We start from the raw sequence: 16617 nt of genomic DNA, 5'->3' as shown, positions 1-16617 counted from the left end.
ATATCAGCTTTATTATGGTGTTTCTTCATTATCCACGGTCCTGCGATTATTTGTGCTAGGACCACGTCTGATTCTTGATGTTCGAGAACATCACGCGAAGCTCGTGGCCGACTCCGATGCAGCAAACAGCATGACTTCAATTGCTTTCCAGGAGCGCGTGCATGTGTCAACTAGCAGTAGTGTATAGCATGAGGCGTACTCGTTATGATTAATTGTTGTTGGGTACTCTGCAGGGAGCGGAAGATTTGCATTGGTCAGAAGTTTCATTGTGATACTTGTTGTATAGTACAGATAGATGGATGCTTGAAGGCGTCATGTTAGTGTGATTACGTACTGAGTCACTATGGACTACTTCGGTGTTTTGAAAGTACCCAATACATTTTGTTTAGTATGCAGTTCATCCGCTGGCTCTGTTCAGCTTTGACGGAACCGTATGCTGAGAGGGCTCAGTCCCGCAATCCGCTTCCCACCAAGCGTTTGAACTAGCCTAGGTTTCGACTCAAGTTCGTTCATACTCCTTCGGTGTATGTCCCTACAGTCAATGCTCGAGTTTACAATGTCATCATATTCACAAAAGTCTAACTAATGATGTGCAATAAAATAGATCAAATGTATATAAATCTAGTGAAGAGAATGACTCAATGGGATGACGAACACGGAATCAGGATGCTGACCGGGAGGCACGGGTGTTGCGCCCCGCACCATAGATGCAGGATGTTACTGCGGATGTGGCGCCCACTTGAATGACATTGGGAGGTCCTGGTTGAAACAGTGACAGCGGCAGGGGTACTATAGGCGTGCTCAATTCTTAAGTTGTCAGGTCAAGAGTTGTCAAGTCCCACCGTGCCTTAGAGCCAAACAATTTAGCCGACCGGGTTAGGCTCCATTTGGGCACCGCAGCCACCGCGTTTACTAAACAATATCGTAACAGTTCTCATATCGTAGTACCAGCGTGCTCATTATGCAGCAAAAACGGGAGTTTCGTGAGCTCTTAACTGTCCTTTCTCATCTTCTATGTTGGGTATGTCACAACGCACTCGCCTCGAACTTGAGCACTTCGTTTTCGCCGATGATGACAATCATGACCACAGTCATTGCACTGCTGCATTTCTCAGCGCTGACTCGGACTTCAAGTACTCGCGAGCTTGAGCATGCTATCTGGCCCTGGCTCGCGCGGCCCATATAATCAACGGAGAAAATGTTTGGAAGTACCGGGTTCTAACCCTTTCTGGGAACCGAAATTAATGGTACAAACAAAGAGCTGACAACTCTTGACCGTGACAACTTAAGAATTGAGCACGCCTAATAAGAACGTAATGACAAGACTTACGACACCTTCTTTTCGGGAGCTTGGGGGACCCGAAGCTCTTCGGAGCGAACTCAAGACTCACTACTACCGCGTAGCGGGTAGGAAAGGAGCAGAGGTATTTAACCCGGCTTATCACAGGTTCAGCAATACAGCATGAGTCTATTAAAGATCCCCTTCGTCGTGGCCTCGGCCATTGGCACGCAGATCTCATTGACTTCTCCCTCGAGTCTGCCCCCGTCATCTCGAGAGAAGGTGGTGTCAGCATCCGATTCAATCGTCAGCCTGCTTCTAGATCTTCAGATTCCAAACGTGTTCAAGGTGTGTCTCTCCTGCGTGTCTACTTTTTGTCTGTATGGATTAGTGAACAATATAACAGATTATTGTATGGACAGCAACATCTGTTGAAGTGGCCAACATACTGGCCATGCATATAGGTCCTTCGCAGATTCCAGAGGGCATCTATAATACTAGCGCTGTGCAGCTTTTGTACGCACTTCATCCCACGCCAATCACTCCCGCTCTCGTTGCTGGCAGTCTTTTAGTCACGGCGGGTGGCGTGTTGAGACGCTATTGCATGTCGACCTTGGGAAAGTTCTGGAGCTTCCGACTCAGCGTCAAAGACGAGCACAGAATTGTGACAAACGGACCGTACTCTATCGTCCGTCACCCAAGTTACACCGGTGTGCTTCTCCAATATGTCGGGTTGGTCATCATGCACGGGAGCGAAAGGTCGTGGATGAGGCAGTCTGGCATTCTACGACTGCCTTACATGAAAGGATTAGCAATGGTCATCCTCTGCACACTTACAATAGGCACTTTGACTGTCATCAAGCGATGTTCAGTGGAGGACAAGGTGCTGCAGCGTGCTACGGGAGAGGATTGGGCGAATTGGGCGAAGAAAGTAAAATATAGATTACTTCCTGGAGTTTATTGATGGCATAGGTGCTGAATGCTCTGATTGTAATGATTTAGTGGATTTGTGTCCTATCTGTGCGCTGGTGGCTACAAGGGAGATGGTATGAACTTTGCTAACAAAGTTAGCTTTGAATGTGAATATCATTGCCCACACGATCCGTCAGTAAACCTACTAGCATAATTCAGATTATGTAATCAACCGACATAGAACATTTGTATGTGGTGCCTGAGTTACATCAGTAGCGTAGTTAGCCAATGAAAAATCGTTTATCGTTTATTGTAATTCCAAGCTGGCGGAGTGTGTCGTTTGAGACAGACTCGGGTCTCTTATTTACTACCACCTGCTTACCTGTATAACGCTCTAAAAATTCATGGCTTCCTGTCAACCTTGTCCGACTCGTTTTAGTGTTACCCGCCGCTCTCCCAGCAAGTTTCCAGAGTGCAAGGTAAAGTATGTGTTCTGAAGTATGTGCAAGATGCTCCCGTATGCAGGAGAATGGTCATCTGTTCGGCCATTTCGCTCAGAGAAACACTCACTGCAGGTACCATTTAGAGGACCTTGACTCCACAGATGATCGAGACAGATGAGCTGGTGCCAGGGGCGGTGGGTGTTTTGTTCGGAGTCGAGAAGGTTGCGTGTGCAAAGGTACGTTATCATCATCACAGCTAGGGCTCAACAGTGCTATGCAGACGAAGCACCTAGGCTGTGCCGCGGTTGGTGCCATGCTGCATTGTGATTATATTCCCAGATCCTATCTATGAATTTTTACATGGCGGGACCTGAGGGTCGTTTTGGAAGTGTGTGTGGATCACAACTCTTTTTGTGCATGCTTACGTCCATTTTCTACGTCTGGCGACAGGACGACATGCGGCTCTCCATCAACATCTTCTTGAATCCCTTACCTACGTCAATTCATTCTATTCTCGAATATCACATCTGCAGCAGTCGCGAGTGCCTGGCCCGTGCGGATTGAGGCTGCGCGCCCATTGTTTCGATCTTCACGTTTACAACGATCCTGCCCTGCTCTCGACATTGTTCTTTCACAGTTGTTGCATGTACACGCCACCGTTTTCGACAGCATAATATGATGAGATACGGGGATACGTTATGGGCAGTTTCCTGTGCCTGCTATCCGTTTGATTTTCGTACGTCTCTTCCATCGTGTCTCTCAGTTGTTATTTACTACGAGGTAAACTGTTGAATGGCTCTTCTTGAGTAGTGATCAATTCATGTATCCCTTTGCGTATCCATTGTCTAACTTGCTTTACATCGCTCATAGTTCTCGATGTGTGGATCAGAATATTTCTTCGGAGAACGTGGAATATGATCGCCGTGGTGATGCTCAAGGCAAAAAACCTCTTCTGGATGGTACCTTGTTATGCATGTAACACGTTCTGAATCAACCGGAGCTGCAACTCTCGCGACCACACGAAGATAAGATTATGTGTTCAATACTGCAGTTTGTGATAAGACACGATCATCATTTCCCATATTAATGTCTTTGCTAGTGTCCACGGGACGCTGCACTGCCTGGATCGCACATCTTATAAATGACTACAGCTAAGCGAACTATCGCCATTAACCAGTATGACGGCTTTGCAAGTATCTCAAGCTGACGTGCTCTTGTGGTCAAAGGTGAGTTCAACTTCTGTAATCGAGTCAATCCTGGATCACCGACGTCTCGTCCCAGTACTATTATGGTGCGGATGTTGTTCATTAAATCTGTTGCTTTCGCCAATTTATGTTTCTTATTCTGATAGTTGCATTAACATCGCTTTGGGTGAGTTATAGGATTTATCATGACCTTGCAATGATTGATCGTTTTTTAACATCAAGACATACGACTGCATACTTTGCATGCCTGACTCGGCAAGTGAAAATTTGCTTGAACGCCCTATAGTATATACTCTGAACTATAGTTGACGCAGGTCGCTTTTATTCTCGATTCTCGGCACGGGCTTGGCACGCTGTTGTATCTTAAATGCAGCATCACTCCATTTGTCTTCATGCTACTGAATATGATTGGTGAGCATCGGATTTGCATCTCCATATCGTCCTCAGGGTGTAATGCGTCCATGTTCCGCAGTGACTTTTCTGCCTCGTGGTTCATCCACTGTATGGTCAAATGTTGCAAACATGTGAATTTCAACTCATACCCTCATCATAGCTTTGTCGCTGGATATATATAGCAAATATATGTGGGTCTAATGATGGTTTGCCTCGACGCATGCTGACTCTGCGTCTAACACCTCATTAGGTGTGGGGTTTCTGTTGATGGTTGACGCTGAGTGTGGGTTCACCGATCGAATCAGTTATTGCTGATCCTTCGTTCTAACATCTGCATGCATCTCTAATGGTTCAGGCATCTTCATACTTAGAACAATTGCAGTATGGGAGCGGGAAAGAAGGTTCATGGTGTTCAAAATCATCAATATGATTGTAAGACCCGTACCAGGAGGCTGTCGCCAACTCTTAGATGATATGTCTGACTCATTCTCCGCAGGCCATTTTACTCCCGATTGTCGTCTGCTTCTTTCAAGATATTGTCCCATCAATGGGTGGGTAGATCTTTCAGAACATTCACCTGCTCAGCTCGCGACCTCTAATCTATTCACAAAGGAGAATGCTCGATCCCTGGGGGTATTATACATCTCGATACGAAGGCAAGGTCTTCAGTGATTGCCGTATACTCATTGCTAGCTTTTGGCGAGTTTGGTCAGTATTAGGAGCTGCTACTGGAACATGAATTCAAACTAACTACATGCTTTTGCATCCACGCTCTTTCAGAATTATTGGCATTGGTGCTGTATCGCGGCTTCGAGAGTCATGGTGGCTGGAAGATCGAAAACCGTCTTATGCGTGGTCTCATGCGACATAATTTATTGTACTTTAGCTGCAGCTTTGGTTCGTGCCCAAATCATTCTTGGATGCATATTTACTTGCTAAATGACACAGCTTTCTCTCTTGGTGTCATCCTCGCCACAATCTTCCTTCCGGTGAGTCGCTGTGCACACTCAAAGCCGCCCCATTGATGCGAGATGTAGTTTTCGGCGATACACATGATTGCGGAGTTCGTTCAATCTTGTTTGGAGGAAGCGGTAGTTACTAATTGGACAGCAGGACTCAGGTCGTTGCTCTATCTCTCTTGGTCACACGAATGCACAGGGACTTCTGGAGATCGGATCGTGATTCTTCTAGCAATGATGGAGTGGATCTTTCTCTCTCGGCGTTCATGGCAGTAACCCCAGATGTCATGTGAGTGTCACAGTAGCTGCCCCTTCAAAGCATTTTGCAGCTAATATATGATCGAGGAAAGATTCTCAGAAGATGCTAGTGGACCTTGTCCCAACAATACATAGGACAGATAGGTGGACGCTTGAAGGCACCATATTAGTTCGATTATGTACTCACTCGCCATGGTCCTATGGACTACTTCGGGGTTTGGAAAGCATCAAATACATTTTTCAAGTTGGTATGCAGTTCGCTGGCTCTGTTCGGCCTTGACGGTTTTCTTCGATACTCATAGGACACATCACAAATAAGTACGCACCTGTCGTGTCTGGCATAAACTTATGGATTATGACACATTGTTGCCCAGAACACTCGAAAGCATGAGTCACGAGAAAGTAAAGGTATAATCGTATTAAGAAAGTGATATAATATAACAGTTGTCACAGGCCGTCGCAGGTGTTCTATCAGCTAGGGAATTTAAGTTCGTGAAAATTGTCTAACCAGAGAATAAGCACAACTGGAGTCTACTTCACTTTGAAGGACGAGCACGAGCAGATACGCAATAGTATTTGTGCGATCTGATGGATCATGCCACCACGCTGCTTCACTGCTCAGGAAGGAAAATCAAGGAAAATGAGAGAAAGAAAGAGACATGCCGTTTCAAGCGAGACCACACACAGGAAAGCTATAAAAAGTCTTCACATTGTCAATGAACAGGCGACAAAAGCTACCCTGATAAACCCCCAAAGACATTGAACGCACCAATCTATCCAGCAGCGCAATATCATGTACACCGCGAGCCTTGCTTTTTCCACTGCATCATCGCTATTGTTATCTTGACCTTCGTCCACAGGTCACTGAAGTCCCTGTTTCTCAGTACTGAGGCTCGAACAGCTGCGGAGGCGGCAGGTCGTGAGTCGCGCTGCGATTATACTCTTGTACGACGCCTGGGTCTGATTCAGAACATGCAGGTGACAATGCAAGCTAGGAGAGTGCAGATGCTGAGCACGAGTACTAAGCGAGTGAAGTTCTCACACCGCTGCAGCACTACCTCAGCCTCCAAACACCTCTCTGTCTCGAGAATCGAGCAAGGCCATATGTATACACTCGCATCTGGCATGGGTATCAGTCGTTATGATGCAATGGGACTTACCGAAGAATGTAGCAGCTGTGGTAAATGGTTTATGGCGAGTGCGTTGAGAGGACACATTGTGGGGAGATGCAGCAAGAAGTAGCGCCCTATTTTGGTGACCGAGGGAGGCGTTGTTTTCGAGGTCCTTTGTGAAGTACGGAATGGTTCGGTGCAAATTCAGTGTTTATTAGTGTTTGGACTTCATACGGTTTATTCTTATCCGTGCTTATGCTTATTACACCCCCCAATACTATCCAATTCAGTAAACAAACCGAAATATGTCACATGGGCTGCCGTGTCAGCCAAATGCTATCGAGCGCCCCCTCTGCCAGTGGATTATCGATCATCCGGCTGAGTCTCGTTAACGCCATGAGAAAGAAGGTCCCGCCGCCCCCTCCCATTCCCGATGTCCACTGGTCCGAGAATATGACATGGACCTTGCTGTCAGAGGTCGAGAAAGACGAAAATAGGCTTGTTTTGCTCGGGAAGCGGGACAAGAAGGAGGTAAGTACTATCCAGCTTCAGAACCACGTTCATTTTATGACAGTTATACTGCACTGCTAATTGACGAGTGGGACTACTATTGTATCACATAATCCACGTCTACGCAACTGGGGAGAGGTATAAGCATAAACCGTGAGCTTCCAGGTGTGAGGATCCCCAATCAAGGCTAGCTCGGAGTCATAAAAGGGTACTCAATGCTCGGAGAGGTATTTAACTTGGCTTATCGCAGGTTCAGCAATACAGCATGAGTCTATTAAAGATCCCTTTCGTCGTGGCCTCGGCCATTGGCACGCAGATCTCATTGACTTCTCCCTCGAGTCTGCCCCCGTCATCTCGAGAAGGTGGTGTCAGCATCCGATTCAATCGTCAGCCTGCTTCTAGATCTTCAGATTCCAAACGTGTTCAAGGTGTGTCTCTCCTGCGTATCTACTTTTTGTCTGTATGGATTAGTGGACAATATAACAGATTATTGTATGGACAGCAACATCTGTTGAAGTGGCCAACATACTGGCCATGCATATAGGTCCTTCGCAGATTCCAGAGGGCATCTATAATACTAGTGCTGTGCAGCTTTTGTACGCACTTCATCCCACGCCAATCACTCCCGCTCTCGTTGCTGGCAGTCTTTTTGTCATGGTGGGCGGCGTGTTGAGACGTTATTGCATGTCGACCTTGGGAAAGTTCTGGAGCTTCCGGCTCAGCGTCAAAAAAGAGCACAGAATCGTGACAAACGGACCGTACTCTATCGTCCGTCATCCAAGTTACACTGGTGCGCTTCTCCAATATGTCGGGTTGGTCATCATGCACGGGAGCGAAGAGTCGTGGATGAGGCAGTCTGTCTTTCTACAACTGCCTTACATAAAAGTATTAGCAGCGGTCCTCTTCTGCACACTTACAGTAGGCGCTTTGACTATCTTCAAGCGACGTTCAGTGGAGGACAAGGTGCTGCAGCGTGCTACGGGAGAGGATTGGGCGAATTGGGCAAAGAAAGTAAAATATAGATTACTTCCTGGAGTTTATTGATAACTTAAATCAGCCAATATTATGTAATTGTAGGACACCTCGTCGTTATTTCACCTACAAGTGTTAGTATAACGAAATCATGATGAAGCCCCAAACAGGGTTCCTGTCTCTCGCTGAAGAGCTCCTGTTTTACATTCTGAGCTTCCTTCCCTACCGAGATATTCTTCGGTGTACATCTGTGGGTCGCCATCATTCATGTTATCGTTGTTCTAGAATCTACTCGGATAGACTGCTGTTCTAACTTCTGACGATCCTCTTCAACAGGTATGTAGAACCCTTCGCCAGATGTACTTGTCCTCCTCCGAACTTCAGTACATCGTTGAAATAAGTGGACAACGGTTGCTCGTTATCTCCAACACGGACAATAGCATACCTATTTCCAAGCGTCTGCAACTTTTGAGAGACAAAGCTCATGCATGGTTCAAGGTTGACCTCCATTCCTTCAAAACGGTCCCCATAACAAGGTCATGGGGATCTCGGGAAAACATTATTGCTGGCGAGCATTTTTGCTTGTGGGACAAACTAGAAGATACGGCCATGATCTGTTCAGTACTTCCGAAGCCCTCACAACAGTCAATTCAGCGAAACTGGCTCCCAGGAACGTTGTGTTCAGTTCCACACTCATTAAACCTTGATGTGTTTATGGACCTAGCACAAAACCTAATCGCTGTCGCTTATGTCGTTGATCACAAGACAGTCTATATTAACCTTGGAGCCCTGGATGGTGATGGTGTTCACCCTCAGGCTGCTGGAGAGAAATTGTTTCTGTCGGACGACTCGGAAAACTGCCCTAAAACGATGTTTGGAAAGCTCAAAGGTTTCGGGAGGTATATCGCTTTATTGCGTCTCTTGGACAATGAAAATCGGGCTTCGATGGACAAGGTATGGCAGCTGCAGATTTGGGACTGGAAATACTCGACAACATCCAATGTGAGCTTTAGTTTGAAATAGTTGAAAGACTTGACGATTGATTCTGAAATTTAGAGCATCATCAGCGGTGTGGTACCCGGCCCATCCGACGCCACAATCGATTTTTGTTTCCTCGGGAATAATCGATTGCTGGTTATAACTGATGACTTGAATCTCTATTCAATTGGGAACATGTCCCAGACGCCGGAATTTCTGGCGTGTTTCCTGATGCCCATCCCGTTCATGCTACAATACCTCCCTCCAATGGATGATATTGGGCATAGCTCACAGTCGCATTTGCAAGCCCAAGGCACAATATACACCTCAGACCCCGCACATCAACTCATATGCCTTATTGCATATTCTACTCGAACCAATTTCGATTCTAGTAATCAAGTCTTCATCATTTCCACGAGGATTTTCTTCAACCTTGACGCAATGGCAGCAGCAGCGCCAATACTATGGCAACATTGGGGCCCTTCGAATACTCGTCTTTTCCGGTACTCACATAATTTCAAAATTCACATTAACGGGAATCGAGTCCTGCAGGTACTCCCTACCGGCACGCGAGAAGAAGAAAACTGGCAGTCCATATTACAATTGATGGACTTTAGCCCGTTAGCTGTGACAAACAGGCGGGGTCTAGGACGTGTGGTGAAAGAGCCGTCCGGTGCATATATCTGCACCTCTACCGGTGAATGTGGAGAGATTTTGGAAACATCCCTGCCTTACGTCCAGGTCGTATTATCGGGCAGAAAGTTCAATTGTGCCAGTCGAGGGTTGGAGAACATATGGATCGACAAGGATAGGATTTATATACTCAAAAGAGATAGGGAACACGCAACGTTCGGTGGCGATCCGAACTTCCCGTCAAGGTTTATCGGCAAACTTGAGGTCGTTGACGTCTAGCCTAACTTACAGAGCGGTGTGGTATCAGCTAGTTGATGGTCAGCTAGGTACTTATGGAGCCATCTTCATTCGATCAAGGCCTGAAAATCTGACTATGGGAGACTATGTTTCAAGCATGTGTTACTACCATAGAGTAAAACTCTCGTGGCCTATCCCACGTACGTCCAGACCATAGACATTAAAAAACTACTATGACGATACTTATAATTAACAAGTTGTCGCTTAGCGGCGGGATGCACCCATAGAACCCACTGGTAGTACAGCGTGCACGGCTTCGAAGTGCGCAAAATGCATGGCAGGCGGCCAACTTTGTCAACGTAAGCGTTGTACTACAGTAAGTAAACATTTAAACAGTTGATGATCAGTCCTGATGGCCGACTCTGTGAAGGGACATAGGGAGCTGATGACAGTGCTGCGACCAGACAACCTCAAGGTTTGATGAAGCCTGGGCTCATCAGGGACCTCGAGACGTGGGATCATGTCGTGTGGTGGATCAAATCGAGCGCCAGCCTGAGCGCGCACTGCACAGGGTAGTAGGGTTTTAGGCGTGGGACTCTATCTTTGGACTGTATACAATGATAAAGCTTCTTCCATCATACAAATTCCGAGTCGCCATTGATATAAACATTTTTATATGCTATTACATATATATGTTCTTTTCATCTTTCTGCCAGCTCCGAGTCACTGATGGCATCTCCCGTTATTTCTAGGTCATGCGACAATCCCCATTTGAACGTACCAAAGGGCTTGATTCACGAGAGAGAGCGACGCTCTGGCAGAAGTTTGCCCTGCATGCTAGTACTGTCCGAATGTACTGAGGGCTTATAACCATCCACAGGAACATGCCATAAACGTGAAACTTCAATTGAAATCTCACTTTGGAGTCATTCCATCGATTCCGAGTCCATGATGATCGACAATCAAGGTGTCAGTATTTTGGTTTTGGTCACTGCATTCGGGCCGTACATAGTTGCGATATAACGCAACACCAGCTACTAAACGGCAGTCTTTTTTGGAGCTCGCTTGTTTCCACTATGCAAGTAAAGTTTATCCCTGCCTCTCTGGTCCGCCATGCTGCAGTAACAGCATGCGGCAGTTGGTTTCGGCTGCAGTTGCAGTAACGGTATGGCTGATTTCCAAAACACATCAGATGGATCCATATGGCATTCTAAGCATTCTTTGTAGGACGCGGAAAATTACTTCATGATAACACTCTTATGCTTGCTGGACACCTTTCTTTTGCTGTGGCGGGGCATGGTATAAAGACACGGGAGAACCTCGTTCCCTCCCTCAGAACAATGTCTGCTTCAACGCCACAAAGATCAACAACACTTGGCAATTATAGCTTTGCGCGCAATCCACCAACCCCTCACAGTAACCAGCACAATAAAGATGCCAGCTTCGGCTCTAGTCCTCCGGCGATGGGAGGCAGCAAATGTGCATCCCAAATGTATGCCCTCCGTCATCATTTATTTTTCACATGATGAGCCTTGTGCGCAGGCTAGGTCCAAACGATCACAGTTCATCCGCGTCCTCGCAACACATTGCAACCACGTCGGATATACATGCCGTCATCCCTATGATGGCAAATTCCAAGTTAGTACGCTCCCTAGTATTGTCATTGCATAAATATAACTCGAGTAGCGTTGTCCTATGGACGTCAGACAGTCCATCGAGCAGAAATGCTATCTTGCATGGTTCCCCGCATAATTCACCAACCCCCCACGATCTAGGAGGTGCCGGGTCCAGAACCTCCAGTCATCCAGCGACAGGAAGGGTCTACTTATCTCCACGTTCATTCCCAATGTATGCCTTTCATCACTTATGCTCTCATAATCGCCCTCACACTCAAACACAGACCAGGACCGATCGGCCACACTTTGCCCATGTCCTCACAATGCAGTATGACCACCTCGGATATGCACTCCGTTGTCCCTATGATGGAAAATCCCAAGTAATTGCACTCTTTTTCTTCCTCACATAAGTCTAACAACACGAGTAGTGCTGCCTCAGGCTCGTGGGCACCAAACAATCTCAGGGCCGCTGCCTCACACGGCTGGTCCGGCGAGTCGCAATTTGTGCCATATCTCCACGAACTAGGAGGTGCCAGGTCTGGGGCCCCTAGTCATCTAGCAATTGAAAGTGACTACTCGTCTCCACAAGCATTGCCAATGCCAATGTATGCCCTTCGTCACACTCATTTGCTGGTATACGCCCTCATACTCATACACAGGCCGAGAGCGATTGGCCACACTTTGCCCGTATACTCGCAATGTGGGATGACCACCTCGGATACACTTTCTGTCATCCCTATGATGGCAAACCCCAAGTAAGTACGCTCCCTAGTATCTACCTTACATGAATCTGACAACACGAGTAGCGCTGTCTCACGGACACCAAACAATCTCAGGACCGCTGTCTCACGTGGCCCCTCACAAAGCGTGTCATGCATTCATAATTTAGGAGGCGTGAACTCCGGGTTTCAGCTCCCTCCAAGTCCAGCCCAGTCGGAACTGCCGATCAATCAGCCATCTCTCCTCCTCTGCCGGTGGGTATATAACAACTCACCCTGCAGATATGAAGGAACCTTGGAGGATTTCAAACACCATTGGTACGACGACCATCTTCCTGAATTCCCAGGTGCGATGATCCAATGCCAATGGGAACACTGCAATTATCATGGGCGAGGTGATCGTTTAATGAATGACATGCGCCGCTCCTTTGTGTGGCGGCATATATCTGAAGTCCACTTAATGCATCGGAGGAATAGATAGACACCAACTGTTTTACTCTAGCCTACCATGACTTGATCAAGTTGCCCGGGTACAACTCGCCTGATTTTTCTATAATGAATTTAAACATTATCACCACGTATAGCAAATCACTTGACTAAATAATATGACAAAAAACTTTGTATATCTCCTTGAAAACAACTTCGGAACACCAAATAACTTCGATCAGTACCTCAAGAAAGTGAGATTAAATAGACGGAAATTTCCCTGCTCTTTGGAGGGCACCAGACAACCGTTAACTCCACCGACTATCACACACCATTTCCAGTCGATATATGCATGCGCTCCTGGAAAGCGATTGAGGTCATACCAGTTGCTGCGTTAGAATCAGCCACGAGCTTAGCGTGGTATTCTCGAACACCAAGGATCAGGCGCGGTCCCAACACAAACATCTGCATGACAGTCAAAATCTGGAGAAACCCCATCATCAAATGAAGGCCCAGGGAAGCGTCCTATGGAAATGATGAATTGTGGTAGTGCACATATGCAAGTGAAAGAATAACACACCGATGATGTTGAAGAGAAATAAAGTTGAATCTCAAAGCAAGAAACAGCAACAAAGCTACCACATCCGACTCTTCAGTGGAAGGAAGGAACAATAATCATAAACGGTTTACCTCGCAAAGTAAACCACGTGAGTTTTCATCAACACCGTAAAACAGTCCCTCATAATCCCTCCTGCCGAATGCTGTCGCAGTTCACGGAAGTGTTTTACCGCAATCCAGACTGCGAGACTTAGTGCGAGGACCTCCCACACAGTTACGAGTATCCAACAAATGGAAAGTAGAAATATCACATGTTCTGCATAGTTCATATGGCACTGATAAGTGCCAGAGAGAATGAGTTCCTCTGGGATTCATCGATGAGCCTCATGCACATGTGTTTCATCCACAATTGAGCGTACCCCCTGAAGTATGCATCGATGCTATTATAGTGATTACTCCGGTAAAAATGTTGACAGCCAGGAAGGTGACAATGAGAAATATCAGGATCTTTCTGGATCCTTGATACATAGCATGCAACCGAGTGATGATGATGACTTGCATCATGTTTCAGTCAAATAAATATCACTGAGGTCTCGCAAGTGCAAAGCTCACCCCACAGCATCGCAAATACCACAATACCAGTCCAATTCCATGCGGTGTAGACAATCCCGCCTGACGAATCCAGTCAGTGATCGGCCTCGGGTAGCACACACTTCAAACAGACTCACATCTGTTGCAGTATAGCATGGCAGTCATTAGTGAACAAAGAAGTCAGCAAAGAACCACACCCACTGCTACAAGGCGCCACCGTTAATTGGAGGGGAGTAATGATAGGCATCTGTGCAGAAGACTCACCGTATCTGTCAATGAGATAGTCGGAACACTGGCTGAAAGCCGTTCTTCAGAAGAAGTGAAGACAGTGGATGCACTAAAGAGACATACCAAAGGCGGTCAGGCTAGTTATAAGGGATAGACGATTAGCACAACACCGATAGTGTAGCCATCTGAACATACGTAGCGTATAAGATTCCGAGGTAACGCACCTAGGATACTTTCAAGTCAGCACAGCATGGCAACCGCGACAAACAAGCTACATACACCGAGATACATAACTGTCATTACGGACCAGGGCTGTCCCTGGAATCAAGCATGTTTTCATGCGTGTTCCTCTGACACTAGGCTCTACTCACCCAGATCAGTTCCACCTATGAAGTCATTCTTAGCGAGATGGCTGCTCCGGTCATACCATCGACATACCTCTTGTCCGAATGTAAGTGCTAAAAATAATCGTCAGACGTCAGTAGTCTCTTAATGTTATTATGCTCACCCCAATCATACGTCACTACAACACAGGCGGCAACTGCGAAACAAAAGCCAAGGTTAAATTGTGTCAGCTTCAACATCCGACTGCTCTCCACGAACCTACAAAATAGCTGGCGAAACGATATGCATTGATGGCTGACCACCAAGTGGGATCATTTGAGACTACGGTCATATTGGTAGAGAACAGGCGTGGGTGAAAGGCGAACTTGGTGGACGTAAGACGACATTCGTGCTAGTTATACCACCATCCAGTGCGTAGACGAAACGAGATCGGGGAATTCGATGATGACCGTTCCTGCTTTGATTGGTCAAAGTGGATATTTTTGCACGAGGAAAAATAAATTAATCCAAGGGATCATTGTAGATGTTGGACAGACGTGAAACATCTGAACGAGCGAAAGTTGAAACACTTGACCTCCACAAAAGATCGAACAACATCAAGAACTATTCGTGATCTTGTCGCCTTATTTCCGATGTTATTCTCGAGATGTTTCTGCTATATGTGTATCAGTTCATTAATGCAACTTTATCTGTTGGATACACACTGATCACGGTGCGACCATCGGAAAGCCTGTCATCTCATCTCTCTTCGCCTCTCTAGCACAAGCTTGGGGAGCATAACAGCTCATCCAAGGTCACTCAGCAAATGCACATTACGTCGGCATGACACCGGACCAGAAAAGTCGGCCGTCAAAAATAGGGAGATTTGCACGAAGAAACAAATTCGCATCCTACTCCTACCAATACCTCCCAGCGAGCATACGTCTCAATGTCTCATCTCACCCTTAGGTCATAACTCATTTGTCGCTTCATGCGCACCCTCTCGCTCTCCATCTCGGCAATTGGGCTATCGTATCATCTGGATGCCAGAAATAGTAAGCGCGGAATCTTTTATTTGTGTCGTGGAGTTGGTGCGGTACTAGTGAGAGGCATCAGATTTCACCAGAGACGTGTATCACTGCAGGACTGGCAATAGTGTCCCTGACCCCGGTCATGTACCCAGTATTGCATGCGTGACGACCTGCCTGCATCTCAATGCTATGAAATTGCTTAATACGAATACGAGTATTTCACTACAGGCCCCATGAATGTTCAACGTTTCACCCAGACAATGAGGCCGTACCTCAAACTCATAAGGTGGGCCCCAGGTAACATTTCTTCATAAATACCACCGCTCGATGATGAAGTGGTGTCTAAACTTGATACACACAGCAGGTTGATCGGGTTCAAACAAGACCGCGCGTCTCCGATATCACTGGACATAGATGACGAAGCACCCTCCGCGATGCCATCAAGTCTAAAGCCAGGAACATATCTACACTGCACCGAGGTGGAATAGCCTCTGTTGTCCTTCTGCGGCTAGACGCAGTTGAAGATAGCTCAGAATATGAAACTCGCCAGACTAGTAATCTGACGTCTGATTCCCGAAAGCTAGGCTATTCCTAAAGTTTTCATAAGCTCCTGAGATTGATAATGAGGACATACGCCGTACACGGAACCTGACATCATATCATTGCCAATGGAAGAACGTTTGCTGTTAGAAGGGAGATGATCGACGGAGATCAGTTCTGTTGTTGGCAGAATGCAGTGGCAATTCCCGAGCGGCAATTCCCGGCAGTACTTGAAGTCGGCAGAACTAAGTACGTTAACCTGGTATTTTTTTCTACCAACAAAACAAGACATTATATGTTTGAATGTATCTTGGCGTGTAAGTTGGCAATTATCATGCCTCCAAAGCCCAAGCTCAGGGTCCTTATCTTCAATGGTTACGGTAGAAACTTTCCCGCAAGCTGTTGGAATCACTGATCGGTATTTATTCGATACTATGGATTTGATGGACGATATAAACACATGATAAGAAAAATAAAGGGAATTCGTATATGCTGCAGCGAGCGTCTTAGTAAAATTGATGGAGGAATAGATGTACCGAGAGCACGAGAGAGTTGACAATGATGATGATGGCGCTGACGAGTCCAGGGGCTAGTAGTCTGTGCATGAAACAATCAAAATGATCATATGGAACGCAGCAAATGAAAACCAAACGCAAGATGAAATTCACAACAAAAATAGAGTCAGGGCCATGC

General features: G+C 46.4%; 5 protein-coding genes across 5 annotated transcripts; all 5 read left to right on the top strand.

The window, feature by feature from the left end:
* Positions 1-1299: 1299 nt before the first annotated feature.
* On the top strand, positions 1300-2338 carry F5147DRAFT_697322 (uncharacterized protein). Its single transcript, XM_041437506.1, has 2 exons — positions 1300-1627; positions 1686-2338. Exons 1-2 carry the CDS (start codon positions 1463-1465, stop codon positions 2241-2243), a joined length of 723 nt encoding a protein of 240 aa, XP_041292258.1. The 5' UTR covers positions 1300-1462; the 3' UTR covers positions 2244-2338.
* A 1369-nt stretch (positions 2339-3707) lies between these two features.
* Positions 3708-5787, top strand: F5147DRAFT_205602 (uncharacterized protein). Its single transcript, XM_041428579.1, has 16 exons — positions 3708-3860; positions 3916-3925; positions 3986-4005; positions 4062-4094; positions 4154-4250; positions 4312-4340; positions 4393-4423; positions 4483-4515; positions 4588-4664; positions 4729-4783; positions 4845-4940; positions 5013-5129; positions 5181-5221; positions 5270-5295; positions 5346-5480; positions 5542-5787. The coding sequence occupies exons 1-16, from the start codon at positions 3813-3815 to the stop codon at positions 5582-5584; spliced, it is 891 nt and encodes a 296-aa protein (XP_041292257.1). The 5' UTR covers positions 3708-3812; the 3' UTR covers positions 5585-5787.
* Positions 5788-7294: 1507 nt separating this feature from the next.
* F5147DRAFT_697310 (uncharacterized protein) lies at positions 7295-8116 on the top strand (the record flags this gene model as incomplete). Its single annotated transcript, XM_041437505.1, has 3 exons — positions 7295-7409; positions 7444-7499; positions 7558-8116. The coding sequence occupies exons 1-3, from the start codon at positions 7337-7339 to the stop codon at positions 8113-8115; spliced, it is 687 nt and encodes a 228-aa protein (XP_041292256.1). The 5' UTR covers positions 7295-7336.
* An 82-nt stretch (positions 8117-8198) lies between these two features.
* Positions 8199-10022, top strand: F5147DRAFT_205501 (uncharacterized protein). Its single transcript, XM_041428578.1, has 3 exons — positions 8199-8293; positions 8380-9045; positions 9100-10022. The coding sequence occupies exons 2-3, from the start codon at positions 8401-8403 to the stop codon at positions 9931-9933; spliced, it is 1479 nt and encodes a 492-aa protein (XP_041292255.1). The 5' UTR covers positions 8199-8293; positions 8380-8400; the 3' UTR covers positions 9934-10022.
* A 1378-nt stretch (positions 10023-11400) lies between these two features.
* F5147DRAFT_697300 (uncharacterized protein) lies at positions 11401-12784 on the top strand (the record flags this gene model as incomplete). The annotated part of the gene is made up of 6 exons (XM_041437504.1): positions 11401-11529; positions 11578-11739; positions 11792-11887; positions 11936-12112; positions 12167-12262; positions 12314-12784. Coding segments are annotated over exons 1-6 (1037 nt in total), but the record flags the coding sequence as incomplete, so codon positions are not given.
* Positions 12785-16617: the final 3833 nt, after the last annotated feature.

This window comes from Suillus discolor (assembly GCF_016758755.1).
Source record: "Suillus discolor strain FC423 chromosome Unknown F5147scaffold_31, whole genome shotgun sequence".
Lineage (NCBI taxonomy): Eukaryota > Fungi > Basidiomycota > Agaricomycetes > Boletales > Suillaceae > Suillus > Suillus discolor.
The sequence above is the reverse complement of the archived record's forward strand: the minus strand, read 5'-3'. Positions and strand labels throughout refer to the sequence as shown.

Excerpts from the sequence above, each read along its gene's own strand:
- F5147DRAFT_697322 (XM_041437506.1), top strand. The coding sequence starts at position 1,463 with ATGAGTCTATTAAAGATCCCCTTCGTCGTGGCCTCGGCCATTGGCACG. Across the intron at positions 1,628-1,685 it reads AGATTCCAAACGTGTTCAAG|ATTATTGTATGGACAGCAAC; the intron begins GTGTGTCTCTCC and ends ACAATATAACAG.
- F5147DRAFT_205501 (XM_041428578.1), top strand. The coding sequence starts at position 8,401 with ATGTACTTGTCCTCCTCCGAACTTCAGTACATCGTTGAAATAAGTGGA. Across the intron at positions 9,046-9,099 it reads AATACTCGACAACATCCAAT|AGCATCATCAGCGGTGTGGT; the intron begins GTGAGCTTTAGT and ends TCTGAAATTTAG.
- F5147DRAFT_205602 (XM_041428579.1), top strand. The coding sequence starts at position 3,813 with ATGACGGCTTTGCAAGTATCTCAAGCTGACGTGCTCTTGTGGTCAAAG. Across the intron at positions 4,424-4,482 it reads GATATATATAGCAAATATAT|GTGTGGGGTTTCTGTTGATG; the intron begins GTGGGTCTAATG and ends ACACCTCATTAG. Across the intron at positions 5,296-5,345 it reads GCGATACACATGATTGCGGA|GACTCAGGTCGTTGCTCTAT; the intron begins GTTCGTTCAATC and ends ATTGGACAGCAG.